Genomic DNA, 15,075 nt, shown 5'->3' on the forward strand with positions numbered 1-15,075 from the left:
CAATTTTTATGTTTTTTAATTAAAAATATGTTTCAAACCACTATCCTCTCTCTACTTTTTTAAAATTTCTGTTCTAACTGCAAAGTCAAGGTTGAAAGAAAGAAATCGTAACGCTCATAAAATGTTGTGCCAGAGCCACACTCGTTAAATGTCTTCCTTTTTCATTTGTCTGAATTGGGTAAGCCATTTTCTTCACGTGTATGCTTGTGTGGAAGACTACTCTCAGGTGTCCCTTTGGAGATATTACATATCTGGGGAGTTCAGTTGTCTTGGATGCAATCTCACTTCAGTCAGCCAGAGAGGCAGAGAGGACAAGGACCAACACCCAGCAGAGAGTAACACGACATCCTCACTTCGACCTCAGGTAAACGCTATTGACAAGATGTATTTAAAATATTTCTCTTGAATAACATTGTATAACAGTAAATGTGTGAGTACAATATTGACATTGTTAAATAGTTTCAGAGGCCTTTTTCTAGAGCTGGACTGGGTGGAGTTTGCCACATACAAGCAGGAAATTATAGCTGTAAAGTGTGAAATACCGCAATATTACTGCTTTATACACCTACTGATGGTGGGTGTTGCAATCCCCTAGCCAGCTCTATTAGCAGTTTGGAGAAGTCATGCAAATACTCAACTTTCAAAATAAGTAAACCTCAGCAGAAATCCTTGAGATAAAAATAACGTGTTTTCATTGATTGGATTTTTGTGCAAGTAACTTAATCCTTATTTGTAAGTGTACCGGAGGCTGACCCACATGGCAGGCCTTGCAGCTCTCTGCCTGCTGCTGGTGTTTCCATTGAGCAGTTCCCAGAGCACCCTGCAGTCTAAGCAGGAGATGCACGTCCATCAGGCCCCAGCAGCACACCCTCCTCCTCCTCCTCTTCCACGCATACAGGACCTTCTCAGAAAACAGGAAACCACTCATTTGAATGCGAAGCTGACATGTAAGTGTTATTCAAAGAAATGTTCAGCACAATTACAACAATAAATGATGCAGGTTAGATATCATTTATTAGGTTTTGGCACAATCATTTTGTAGTTTAAGCCCCTCACTTACAGTAGGTTTTTTGAGTGAAAACTCTCATTCAGGTGTGTTTCTTTCACAACAGATGCCCATGTGGACAAAGACAATGCCAAAGTGGGTCTGTTCATCGCTGCAGCCATGGGAACCTTTGCTTTGATGGCTGCGGTGTACTGTATCTACAACAAGTTCTACACCAAACACCAGTACCTGCACACCCAGCTTCATGAAGACCCAGGTAGTGTGCAATAACACAAAAACACTTTTTATTTGGAGACTGTTTACCATAAAATTATGAGCATGTGTTGTACAAGAGGGGAGATGGTTAAATGAATCTTCAAAAGGAAGATAAAGGTTGTTATTGAGTTATACATTTGAGGAACCTGCAGCATCCATGTGTATAATTGCTGTACGGTACGCAGGGACCGACAGAAAGCTCTAAGGAAAGTCACTTTTGTCATTTGCCCGTGTATAAAGTGGCCATGGAGAAGTTCTGTTTTAAACATGCAAAATACACTAATCTTATCTGCCTACACTACAAAGTGACAAACTTCATTATTGAAATGCAAACAAAGTGTTTTTTTCATCCAGAGAAAACTGAACTCATCAAAATCTTATCTTTTTGTCTATCTCATCCTCTGGGTATTTTTTTGCTATCATGTATTATGTGTCAGTGTGGAACTCAAAAGGACTTCTTGGTATTGAAGTTCCATTTTTTTACTTCCTGTCCTCTGCCATTTGGTGTCACCGATAAATGATGCTGCGTGATGTAGCTTTAATATCTAGAAATACAACAGGAAATATGCTCATACAGCAGATGTTAAGTTAAGATGCAAAAACATGACTGATTTTAAAATGCAACTTAACTGTCTTAGTTCTGCATTTTGATATATCCTTTGAGCTCATATGAAAAAAAAAGCCTCACTGGAAAAACCTACAAGCTTCAAGTTAAGTTTCTGACATCTTCCCCTGCAGATTTAACCTCAGACCCAATGGACCCCCCCTCTGTGTTCTTCCATGCCTCTGCTGGCTCCAGTTCTATAGATGTACGCAGAGCTGGGTACGGCTCACTCTCGGACACTCCATCCATCATCTCTGTCCCCCCCAGCTTATCCCCTCCACCCTCTGCCATGCCCTTCCCTCCTCTCTTCCTCTCCTCTCACTCCCTGAGAACCATATCAGCTCAAGATCTGGAGAAGAGTTGTATCTGATATTGAATGCTTTGCAGTGAGAGACTTTTGAATGACAGTAGAGGGAGAAGTAATTAATATTTGAATGTGCAAGTTGTTTTTCATTATCTGCACCATTTTGGGAGGTATTTTTTGCAGACAAATCTGGCTTTAACTATTTCAATATGAAAAATGCATCAAAATGTAATCAATTTCAACCCCAAAGAACAGATTTTACCTGCTTTCTTACTCAATAGTGTAAGAAAATGCAGAAAGATTAAGGAGGGGACAGCAACATTTGATAGAATGTTCCTTTAATTAGCTGCTGTGGTCACGGAAGTATCTCATTCACTGACCTCCTAACCTCTAACTCTCACTGCCTATAGCTTGTGTCGTGGAATTGTTACTAGAACACTAGACGCAGGCACAAGAAACAAAGAACAGACACTGATTGATCTGAAGAGTACATGAAATTATTATTGAGCAATAAGGAGACAGAGCTCACACAAAGCAAAGCATCTTTCTGTCTCACTATACAAAGTCAAACTAACCTCTTTTATAATGTTTTAAGACAAACATTCCACGATTGGTCAAACGTATCACCCTATGACTACAGCCAATGGCAAATAGCCACAAACAAATGCATTTGTATATATGCATACTTATTACCCAAAGTTATGTCACACCATGGTCACACATCCCCTGGATATAGGAAATGGGACCTTCAACCATTAATGACTATGCTCACTTAAACTTACCCTTTCCAAGACCAAACCTTTACCTTATATAAACACAGGTTAAGAACATGATGACCACCAGACCCTTTGATGTAGTTAACAAAAGCATTCCTCAGGACACACAGGCCCAATTTTGCCCTAAAAATGTCCCAGTGTATCACAACCATATGTATGAACTGTAGTCATTTGTGTCGTGCATTTGTATGTTTACACAGTAACAATAAACTAGATCTTTGCTGCACAATATCTGTATCCAAACATAGTGATCCAGTATAACATCCAAAAATAAACTGTCCAATGACAAAAGATATTTTGCTCATTTCTGCTTTTCATGGTCAATAATAGCATCACATAGGTAGGTGGAGTACAACAATAGCCCAGATAGAAATAGACTCATCTTAAGAGTCTTTGATCCATGTTTGTGTCTATTCAAAAAGGTGCACGTTATCAGAGGTATCTTTAAAATGCAGGTTTTGTGCACCCATTTTTCCAATAAAGTTCATACACTGATTTATAATTGGACAAAACATTTGTTTCCCTTTCATCAGTTTGGATGTGAGATGCATTGACAGCGAAGCACAGTTGATGAAGAAATACAAAGGTAATCTGAGTTCCTTTTCGTCAAATCAGCAGTATTTTATTAGACTTTTCTAGACTTAGCTGCATCACAGGAGCAATAAAAACATGCCTGTGCAACGGTTTCCATCAGGACTTTGAGTTCAAAACATGTCTCTTCTTTTCAAATGTTATGCTCATCATAGATGGCACATCACATTATATAAAGTAAAATGTTATAATGCAGTATATATGGTAAAGTAGCTTCATATCAATATACCCCAAAGGAACACCATATCATTGAGTCACTTTGTCAGCCAAAGGTAAAGCAACACAATCTTGAACCTGTCCTATAGTTTTATAAATCAGATTGTTCCTTTGCTTACATAACCGTTTCGTGTGGATCTATATTCCTTTTATAAAAGAAAACTGGCCGTAACGCGTAAATAATTGCTGTCCCACCCTGACTCATCACAGCGTCCCGGAGCAACCTGCCCCTCCCGTCTGCCAATTACTTGAGAACTCAGTTAATATGCTTCCATCGGACAGTGTTTACACTAACTCCCTCCATTCACGGCTTGTGCGCTCCAAGAATAGTCGGTGTTTAAAACATCGGGCTGCAGGGAAGGAAGTGACATGCTACCTTCCACTCACTACACACACTTGGAGAGATTAGCACGCAGGCAGCATTAATCTGGTTTCAGGACCACGGCCAGAGACACGGTTTGGCCATGAATCCTGTCGAAAGTTGCCTCCAGCGGGCTGTCAACCTTACCGGACACCAAAGAGTGTAAAGAAGTTGTTGGACATTAAGGACTCGTAACAAAGTGGGACTGACAATGTTTGTTCGGTTGATCTTACATAAAGGCAGTTGAGGTAACATAAATCGGTGGACAATCAGAGTCGCTCCTCACAGATTCCTCTGGACAGGACATTGCGGGTTGAGGAGTCTGCTGATCAAGTAAAATTAAGTTGTTTTTCTTTTAATGTGTGAGTGAGAGACACGAGGCGGAGGGTGCAGACGAGAAAGCTGTGCGCTCAGTCGGGGGCGCGCAAAGACTGCACATTGGTCGGATCCTGGAGTCGTGAGGATGGAGATCCGGCCGGACAGGTTTAAGGCCGTTGCAGCCAAGACTCTTGGGAAAATATACGGGTATGTAACATCCACTCTGTAGCACATAACAACCAGAAAATGTCAAGACGCAGTGTAATTGACCTATCATACCATCAAAGAAACTTTATGTGCAGTTTGCGGGAGGTCAGTCGTTATAGTTACTGAAACATAAGTTTAATATGAGCATTTATCTACAATTTTTTTTAAACAATACAAAAAACAAAACAAAAAAAAAGATTCTATTAAGACGTCCAGTGGCCTGGATTAGTGTGGTGGTGGATGGCCTGGCACATCTGTCTCACATAAGAAACTGGCATACCTAATTTGTCACTTAACATAGCATTACAGTCAGCTAATTATAAAGATGGATATACTTTCTCGGGGCGTTAAAGTGCTCTGAAACTGTAAATTTGGTCACCAAAGTCTCTTTTACATGCAGTCATTGATGTGAAAGTGAACTGTCCCACTCTGCTTCTGATAAAAAAATAAACAGAAGCTTTAATTAGAGGCACAAACTGTTCCATCAGTGTAAAATGAAGCGCTGGATCGATGGCTGGATTCATTTCTCCCAGGCCTTGTCAGTTTTACAGTATGTAGCTGCTGGAGGTGTACGTCTGAGCAATCAGGCAGCATGTTTTACTTTATGCCACACACAAAGAATGTTGCTTTACGCAGTATATTTATTCTGCCAATCTCACTGAGAGTAAGTGTGTGTTTAACAGAAAAGGGGCCTGTGAGGTCGCTCTCAAGGGCCTGTAACTGTCACGCCTGTTATTATGGGCCAGTAAGCTTAGGAAGACTTTCATCAACCCTCACTTAAGTAAATGCTCCAACTTTGTCCAAAGTAAGAAACGGCTTTCCAATGTTGGATAAGCGAGCAGCAAATGTGTAATGATTGAACATGGATCGGGTTCGCTTTTGACCCACATTACACTTTTGCAAAGAATTTCTGTGTGAATCCTTATGACATTTCAAAGCTCCTATCGGTGATGAGCTGCAGAAAAACTGCACTACGCAACCTCCCCGCTGAGAAAAAGTGTGTGAAGTGGTCAGGAGTCTGGCCAGTGATGCTTATCTAAGCGCAACAAGGTATTGATGGACTCCCTTTCTTTCCCTCGGGATTTGATGTAGCGTCTAAACACTTAAATCCTCTCCAGAAATAGCCTCTCCTTGTCCAAGCTGTCGGCCCACGTAAATCCCTGCAGTCCGTACACCTTGGCCACCTATCTCTCTCTCTCGTCTCTCTCTCTCACTTCATAAGTAGCCCGATAGCTCATCATCGTGTCCCTTCCCCCATCGGGTCTCCTCACAGTCAGGATTAGGCCACCCAACCTACGACAGAGAGCCAACAGTGGCCTATAAGCTTTCATTTCCGTTAAGCGCACGTGCTCTCAGGTGCTCCCTTGGTGCCGTGTCGTGCGTAACGCGCACCGGGCCGCTCCTCTCTGCACGCAACACTGCTTACCGGGCGCAAAGAAATAAAAGCAGACAAACAGCGTTGTTATGTGCTGTACTTTGTATGGAGGTGTCTCTTTTCCACATCGTTGACACAATATTCTCCTTCTATTATATTATCTTGTTACAATTATTCCTATTATAATATTATCTATTTTAAACTTGATTCTGACATATTTATTAAAATGAAGTGTTCATACAATGAACACCGTACACAGAAAACTAAACAATTTCATTTATGTAAAACCAACTGACAGCTCTCTGTCATTCAGCCACTGAATATCAAATACAATACTGTATATTTATCTGTTTATTTGCATCTTTCACCTGAATGAACTCTTTTTTAAATCTAAAATATCAGAGACAGAATAAATGATTGACACATGAGCAATAGAGCAAAAATATTGAACTTCTGTTACTGAGTTTTGTCTCTCTCAGCAGTGTTTCTCCAGAACAACATCCCTCCAACTCATTCCACTGTATTGATGCATCTACTGATGCCCATGACCTCCTAAATGTACACAGATAGTGTGGCGGCAGTGCTTGTGTCAGTCTACAGCTGATACTCTGACATTTTGTGTTAGTACACTGAGTTCACTAGGTCCTGCTCACTGGTATCATCAGGAGCTTTTCACCCTTGCAAACAATTACAACAGTTATCTGACTCTCTCTTATCCCATCAATACCTTCAAGCTGTTGAACTGCCTCGACAATTGTCCTTGATGTATGAATTAAAGATGAACTTGGAGAGACAGAGCAACGTGGACGTGAGTTCATCTTTCTAACATATGATCAAGATTCAACATCAAGATGTTTTCTAATTGGGTTAAATAACTTCACAGAAGCACCCAGACCTTACCTTACTGGTGTGTCAAGAGCGACAGGGAGAAGGTCAGGTAGCTTGTAAAGGATTACAACGGATTTTCCTTAATTCAGGGTCAGTCATGAAAAGTCACTGCAGCAGATACAGTATATGGTAGAAAAAAGAATGTTAGACATTTTGACCATTGACCTGAAATGAAAGAAAACTTCACATGGACATCCTCTGGACACCAGGAAATAAATTGGTGTTACAGAGGAAGGAAATGTTGTGAATTGTGTGCGAGACTATGTGTGAGTCGGGGGAGTTGACAGTAAAAGACATGGGTTAAGAGATGAAGAGGAGACAGGAAGAATAAGAAGAGAGACCCACCCAGACAAAAATAGTCCAAGGGAGCCAGAGATATTAATAATTCAACATTGAGAATCATTAATACTTGATCAGTGTCGACGGCTGTTGGAATCCCTGCTTACAGTAACTAATATATTTGCATAACTGTTATTTCCCAGTCTGCTCACTGTTGGAGTTTTTACAGCAGCTGTCTGCTCTGGACAGGTTTGCACGAGTACGTCTACAGTCTTTTTGTCACATGATACATAATGTTATTTCTTCATCTTCTTCATCCACATCAGTACATCTTTTCAAAACAGTAAGATTCTCTGTAGTAGATATGTGCACAGGAAGAACAAAGTGAATAAGGCTTGTGTCACAACTACCAAGTCTTCTAAAAACAGTCAGTGAGCAGTTTTGCCTTGTGTGTGAGCGGCGCACACATTCAGCCTCCTGTCAAAACATCACATTACAGTACACATACAGTGTCCATTAGTTTGCACTGGGAACAGATTCTGAAATATAAAATGTGTGACCCATTCAAACTCATAATAACTGCTAACTCAGCAGATATAACAAAAAATGACACCTACTACTTCCTACTTCTATGCATCTGGCACACATTTAATGTCATTGAAACAATATCTATAAATGGCCATAAAACTGATTTAAGTAACCAAGTAAATTATTTTAAAGATGTTTTTGCCTTATCTGGACAGTGGGTAGGAAACATGGGGAGTGAGAGATACATAGATACAATAAATGTCCCTGGCTTGAATTGAACCAGAGGACAAAGCGTAGTAACTATTCGGCTACTGGGGTGTCCCATACGTTTTTTCATACTTGTATAGCAATTCTGTTTGTAATTGAGTCTTTCTTGTGTCAAGTGACCTACAGGTTTGACTTTGGCAACTACACCAAAATTGCCAAACTGCTCTGTACCTGACCCACCATAAAACACTGGCTTACGGCAGAGACAACATCTATTTGATAATTTTTTTTCATGAGGATTCAATATGTTGTATGTATTGTATTCAATGTAAATGTGAGTAGGCACAGCAGTGTGACATCCAGGCTTTAATTGCTCATCTAGGTACAGATTTTCATCCTATACATGATGGATGTTCTGGTGGCCTAGTCAGCAAAGAAACATGTTATACTTTTCTAATTTCTCATCTCAGGATCCCCACCTGTCCAGTACAACCAGTGGTCAAAAAATGTATCTTCAAATATACACTCCCATCCCCCAGTCTGAGCTGTATTCATGCATTGCACTGTCAGGTGCTATATTTTGGCTAAAAACTAAAGGGCTGAGTTTACTGATTCTGACTGACTGACTTTTAATTTTTACATATACTGTAGGTGTGTAAATGTTAGTACTTGCAATAAATAAAGCTGTAATATAAAAGGTGATCTGTGCTACATCATCTAGACCTGCAGTGCTCTCAAGTCTGGTCTGAGAATCAGCATTGCACAAGTAATGTTTAATAGATGATCCACTGCATTTAGATACATATTTGATGCCTGTTAGACTGGAGGCTGGCAGAGGTCATGGTTTCTCAGCAAGCCATAAGAACATACTGTTTGTTAAAGACAGGATGAGAACAGGAGGTTTAACCTTCGTTGGGATAAAAAGAGCATAGATGCGCCACAGTGAGAAAAGTTTCTGTAAACACTGTTGTTTTTTACTCAAACTGCATTTCTCCATGTCAGCCAGTTATGCTAGGAGATGAATGCTGCAATATGAAAATATACCATAAATAAAACCCCTGAGCAGACAGGAAGTCAAGGTTATGTGTCTGGTGGAGGTATGCTGACAGTCGACTCTGCAGACTGTCTCTTGTTAAGGTGCTGCTGTATTTACCAATGAAATTCACTGTGAGAAGATCGTTTGAACATCTAGGTCCATGCATTTTGTTTAAGCCGAGCTGTCAGTCTATGAGCCATTTAGAACATGATCTGTTTTCACTTTGGCAACGGCAGATCACTGACTAACTGACTTGTTTTTACAGGAAACCTACAGTATTAGAAAGCTAATACTGCATTTGTATTTGGTGTTTATTTTCAGTTTATTTTCAAAGGTAGTCTCTGTGGCCAATTGTCTGGATTGGTAAAGTTTTGCTATACAACACTGCATAGGGATGTTTCAACAGATTGGTACCCCAGAAGAACATGTCACACCATCACAAGCCTACAGAGCTCATTGTAAGTTACCTTTTTACTCTCCTTATACCTACATAGGGAGAAGGTCCTCACCCACAAAGGCTGTAATGTTGCGTCCCAAATTTTCTACAGTAGCCCATAACAGACAAACCGAACACTAGCTCTAGAAAGGTTTTTTTTGCATTTTTTGCAAGTTTCACATCCACTGTACGTTCTCCTGTATGCTTAGAAAGGAAGGGTGAGGGGAGGAATATACATTTGGTTGCAATCTGCAACCTCACCACCAGATGCCACTAAATCTTACACACTGGTAATTAAAAAAACATTCACTAGCAGCTTGTGTTTGTATATTTTTGGTACATGATCAACCAAGTGACTGACTGGGATCTAAACAGTATTACATTTTAATTTCTTCACCTTCGGTTTTTCCATTCCTTTCTTCACAGAGCTCTTGAGAAGAAGCAGGAGAATGGCGAGACCATTGAGCTGTCGGCAGAGGGCCGGCCGGAGATGGTGGAGGAGAAGGAGATGCCCGTGGTGGACTGTACATGCTTCGGCCTGCCCAGACGCTACATCATCGCTATCCTCTCTGGGATTGGCTTCTGCATCTCCTTTGGCATCCGATGTAACCTCGGTGTGGCCATCGTCAGCATGGTCAACAGCCACACCGTCTACAGAGACAACAAGGAGGTCATAGTGGTGAGTAGAGGTGGATGACGGGGCAATGGTGGTCTAAGTTTGTATTACCTTTACTTCAGTGAAAGTAGTAGTGTGATAGTAGAAATGGTAATGAGCAGGCCAAACAAAGAATTAGTTCATCCTGATGTCAGTCAGTGATTAGAGTTAAAGGTTTGATAAAGCAATTGATCAGTTTTTCAGTCACTTGTCTCCCTGTGTGTCCTAACAGAAAGCTCAGTTTGACTGGGATCCGGAGACAGTGGGAATGATCCACGGCTCCTTCTTCTGGGGGTACATTGTAACCCAAATACCAGGAGGGTTCATCTGTCAAAAGTTTGCAGCAAACAGGTTTGCTCCTCCCCTATTTATTGTATGCTAGTTATAATTACAGCTTCTTTTATACACACTGATGTCTCTTCCTTTCTCTATTCTTTCCTCTTCCAGAGTGTTTGGCTTTGCTATAGTGGCCACGTCCTGCCTGAATATGCTCCTCCCTTCAGCAGCGCGGATGCATTTTGGTTGTGTTATCATTGTCAGGATATTTCAAGGGCTTGTGGAAGTGTGTGACCATTTTCTATTGCTTCTTTTTGAAAACAATAAAATGGGCAATAAGAAAGTTTTCTATGTGTATTTATGGTTATTTAACATTGTGTAATTTCCTCCTTTAATCCTTCAGGGAGTTTCATACCCAGCATGTCATGGTATTTGGGCAAAATGGGCACCCCCTCTTGAAAGAAGTCGCCTGGCTACGACAGCCTTTTGCGGTGTGTCTGTTATCACTGTCCACTATCTTTAAATAGGAAATATTTGTTGTCACCTATACATTTTGCTGCTTGTTTAATAAACCTACAACTTTTCTGTCTTTTCTAGGCTCTTATGCAGGTGCTGTGATTGCCATGCCTTTAGCTGGAATCCTAGTCCAGTATTCAGGATGGTCATCTGTCTTCTATGTCTACGGTAAGTGACCTTTGACTTTATGGCTGGTGATGAACCAAATCAAATATGAAGCCTTTTCACTGAGCCTGACTTCAAATTGAACTGTGGACTAAATTTCCATTTAGTATGTTTTAAAAAAAGACATAACTATAACACAGGAAAACTGAACATAGTCTTTGTAGTGAATGTAATGTGATTGTTCCCTTTATAAACAGTACTAAAGTGGTTTAATCAACTTTAAATACACCAGAATACTGATTTCAATACGTGTGTGTCCACACCCATCACTATGCTCAACATACAGGGGTAGACTAGATGCTGATGCATACTGAAACTACAAGCGCAAGAACGGAAAAGGCCAACACCCTAAATATACAGAGAAAAAAATAGACCCATCACCCTTTATTTATAAATTTAAGATTTAAACTCAGTCTGTACTGAGGTAGCAGGTACAGTCAGGGTATTTCCTTTGCAGCTTGTTCTTTTTGACCTTTCTCACAGATTTGACACTTACATTGCTCTTTTTCTGCTCTCCGCCTGGTTACCAGGAACTTTTGGAGTCATGTGGTACTGCTTTTGGATCCTGGTGTCTTATGAAAGTCCGGCAGCCCACCCTACCATCACTGATGAGGAGAGGAAATATATTGAGGAAAGCATTGGCGAAACGGCCCAGTTTACAGTAACGGTCAGTACAGTTTTCAGTATGACTCAGACACAGTTGAAAACGACACTGGCTCAAGTTAAAAGTGCCATTGTAGAAAATGAATACTGCCCTCTCATTTCCACTTCTTCAAGCAAATGTGAAAAGTTTGCAATGTCACAATGTTAGGTGCTTATTAGGCAAAATGTTAGCGAGCAGGAGGTTGGCCTGAGTGTCAGTCTTTATCATGAGCTGAATCTGAAATTTCAGTCATGACTTTACAAAATACAAGCACCACAAATAGATTCCGAAACTCTATATCAGTGGTAACCTCCACTCATTCATGTCCGCAGTCATGTATTCATCCATTCAAGCATTCAAGCATTCAAGCATTTATGCAAAACAAATGAATTTACTCCACCCAATAATTTCTTCTTAGTTATCATAATGTCCTGGTTTATGATGCTTTTAAAAAAAGAAGACTTTAAAAAATGTTACATAAACAACTGCAAAATTCATTACTAATTTGGTGTGATGTGCACAACCTTTTACTGTTACAGAAATTCAACACACCATGGAGGGCCTTCTTTACCTCCATGCCTGTGTACGCCATCATCGTGGCTAACTTCTGCAGAAGCTGGACTTTCTACTTGCTTCTGATCAGCCAGCCTGCATACTTTGAAGAGGTGTTTGGTTTCGAGATAAGCAAGGTAACCAGATGTGGGCTGTAGCTTGTGGGATGCAGTGTATCAGAAATAGTATATTGCTGCAAAGAAAAGTCATAGCTATAGAAAGACTGCTTTTTTAGTTTATTGTTATGGCCATCATCCATAAACAAAGGTCTCAAATCTGTGGCATGAAATACTTTTTGTCTCTCTCTCATCTAGGTTGGAATGGTTTCTGCGCTTCCCCACCTTGTCATGACCATTATTGTGCCCATCGGAGGTCAACTTGCTGACTATCTGCGCACCAACCACATAATGTCAACCACTAATGTCAGGAAACTTATGAACTGCGGAGGTAAGACAGAAACTGAAAAGAAGCAAGGCAAAATTAGAATAACCAAAAGGAAAGTTATTAGTATGTACTGTGATACAAAATAGGGTTTTGCAGACTTTTCTTGATATAATTGGGTTTTTTGTTGTTTTTTTAAAGTACTAACTTTGTTTTAGAAACTTACTTGTTAATTAAGAGATTAACTTCAGTGTTGAGTCAGCTGTGGTGAGAAAACATTTGATGATGACTCATTGTAAGACAGAAGCGTTGTCTCTGCCTGGCTATTTTTGAACTACAGACAGAAATCAATAACTGAGCAAAATGGAGAAGCATGCAGAGTACATATCAGTTTCTGGAAAGCTGAGTCAGTGATACGGACCGGATATAGCACTGCTCAGTCGACAGCATTTTATAAAAAGGAAGAAAAGAAAGGCCTTCACCTCAAATGACCTCAAGTTGATTTCAACATGCACCATGCATGAAGATCTAATCTAATCAACACATTTAAACCATTGCGTTTGCTTTTTGCTTTTGTGTGTCAGGGTTTGGGATGGAGGCAACCCTACTGCTGGTGGTGGGCTTCTCACATACAAAGGTTGTTGCCATTACATTCCTGGTCCTGGCTGTGGGTTTCTCTGGCTTTGCAATTTCAGGTGAAACCATAAGTTTGGTATAATTATTGTTTCATTCCTTAATCCCCTTTAACTTTACTTTTGGCCAAAATATTAAAGTACAATGTTCAAGGCCTGTGGATATATAATTATGTCTTATGATTTGTGTGCTAAAAATAGTATTTGTATCCTTCATAAGGTTTCAATGTTAACCACCTGGACATTGCACCACGCTATGCTAGTATCCTCATGGGTATCTCCAATGGTGTGGGCACTTTGTCTGGGATGGTTTGTCCGCTTATAGTTGGTGCTATGACAAAGCATAAGGTGAGAACTGATTCTGTTGTGTGCTGGTGTGTGTGAAGCCATTACACGTTGTAATTTATAATGTAAAAAGACGTATACTGACACATCTACTTGCAGTATATAAGGGAAAACAAATTTTATTAGCATATTGTGTAGTTTTTGTTATTACCGTGTCACTTCCTGGAAAAGTCTGCTTTTTAATTTTACCATTTTGCATGTTCAGTATTTATAAAGGGAGACACCTAACATGTAATATTCATATTGCACATAGAGTAGTGTGTTGACAAGAAGTCAACACATGCAGCCACAAGACTTAAGGTGGTTGAGCCTCAAGTGTTACTGACCAGAGCAAAACTCCAGTTTTTAAGCATGTATATAAAAAACATAACATGTGCAAACTTCTCTTTGATTCATTTGATTTAATGTGAGCATATTTTCATAACTTTGAAAAAGTCATGGTGCAAATGGAAAATAAAACACTTTTTGTTCATGTTGTTAACCTCTTCCTCTTTGACAGACACGAGAAGAGTGGCAGGGTGTGTTTCTGATCGCGTCTATGGTTCATTATGGAGGTGTCATTTTCTATGGTGTGTATACAGTATTCCTCTCTTAATTATCTGCTTCAACTTATTATTAAGATGTCCATGTGTGCAGCAATCTGTGTGTTGCCCTTAATGCAGTCGAACTGAAAAACAGTAAAAAGCATCTTAAGTTCTGTAGATTTGTTTTCAGCTCTGCCATACGTTTGAATAAAATGAAAAAATGTGACATTGTGCTGTTTTTATACTTGCAGGCCTCTTTGCATCTGGAGAGAAGCAAGCCTGGGCTGAGCCGGAGCAGCTGAGCGACGAGAAATGTGGCATTATGGATGAGGATGAACTTGCAAATGAGACGGAGGAGCTGTATCGTACAAGCGGCGGGGGAGGGTATGGAGCCATGAACCAGGGAGCAGATCCCAACGGAGGTGGAGGAGGAGGCTGGGTCTCAGACTGGGACAAAACTGAGGAGTACGTACAACCAGCTGGAACCAATAACTACCTTTACGGAGGAGAGGAGGACCGAGAGTTGACATAAAACCAGCGGATCCTCTGCATGTTGCCTTTAGCGAGGCAGAAACAGTACATCACAGTGTGGAGTTTCATCTGATGGCACGAGGAACTCTAAAATGGGCTGGAAGTGTGGATTTAAAATCAAATGGGGAAAGGAACCATTATCAGCAAGTCTGACTGTATTATAATAACTGAACTGCATTAAAAGAAACTGCCTAGTGGAGGTGAGAAGATTAGTCAATCTAAAATGTGTGTTTGTGTGTGATTGCAATTGTGTACTGTGTGTGACTGACAATCTAAGTCAGAGTGTTTTAGGACTCATCAGCCTGTCTGCAATCTCTGTTGTAGAGGGGCGGTGTCTAGGCCTGGTGTGGCTTTCTTTAATGTTTATTCACTGTATTATTGTAGACATTTCTATGTTAACTGACAGGATTTGGATTTGATTTTGGATGCCTCTCATTTATATGGAAATCATTCAACATTACAAATATT

General features: G+C 40.3%; 1 protein-coding gene across 1 annotated transcript; it reads left to right on the forward strand.

The window, feature by feature from the left end:
- The first annotated feature begins 4,576 nt into the window (after window positions 1-4,576).
- LOC134003434 (vesicular glutamate transporter 1-like) lies at window positions 4,577-14,749 on the forward strand. The gene is made up of 13 exons (XM_062442639.1): window positions 4,577-4,638; window positions 9,814-10,066; window positions 10,275-10,393; window positions 10,490-10,604; window positions 10,722-10,809; window positions 10,916-11,002; window positions 11,530-11,666; window positions 12,182-12,331; window positions 12,509-12,641; window positions 13,160-13,270; window positions 13,428-13,555; window positions 14,052-14,121; window positions 14,328-14,749. The coding sequence occupies exons 1-13, from the start codon at window positions 4,577-4,579 to the stop codon at window positions 14,606-14,608; spliced, it is 1,734 nt and encodes a 577-aa protein (XP_062298623.1). The 3' UTR covers window positions 14,609-14,749.
- The last annotated feature ends 326 nt before the right edge of the window (window positions 14,750-15,075 follow it).

Source organism: Scomber scombrus, chromosome 21 (assembly GCF_963691925.1).
Source record: "Scomber scombrus chromosome 21, fScoSco1.1, whole genome shotgun sequence".
Taxonomy (NCBI): domain Eukaryota; kingdom Metazoa; phylum Chordata; class Actinopteri; order Scombriformes; family Scombridae; genus Scomber; species Scomber scombrus.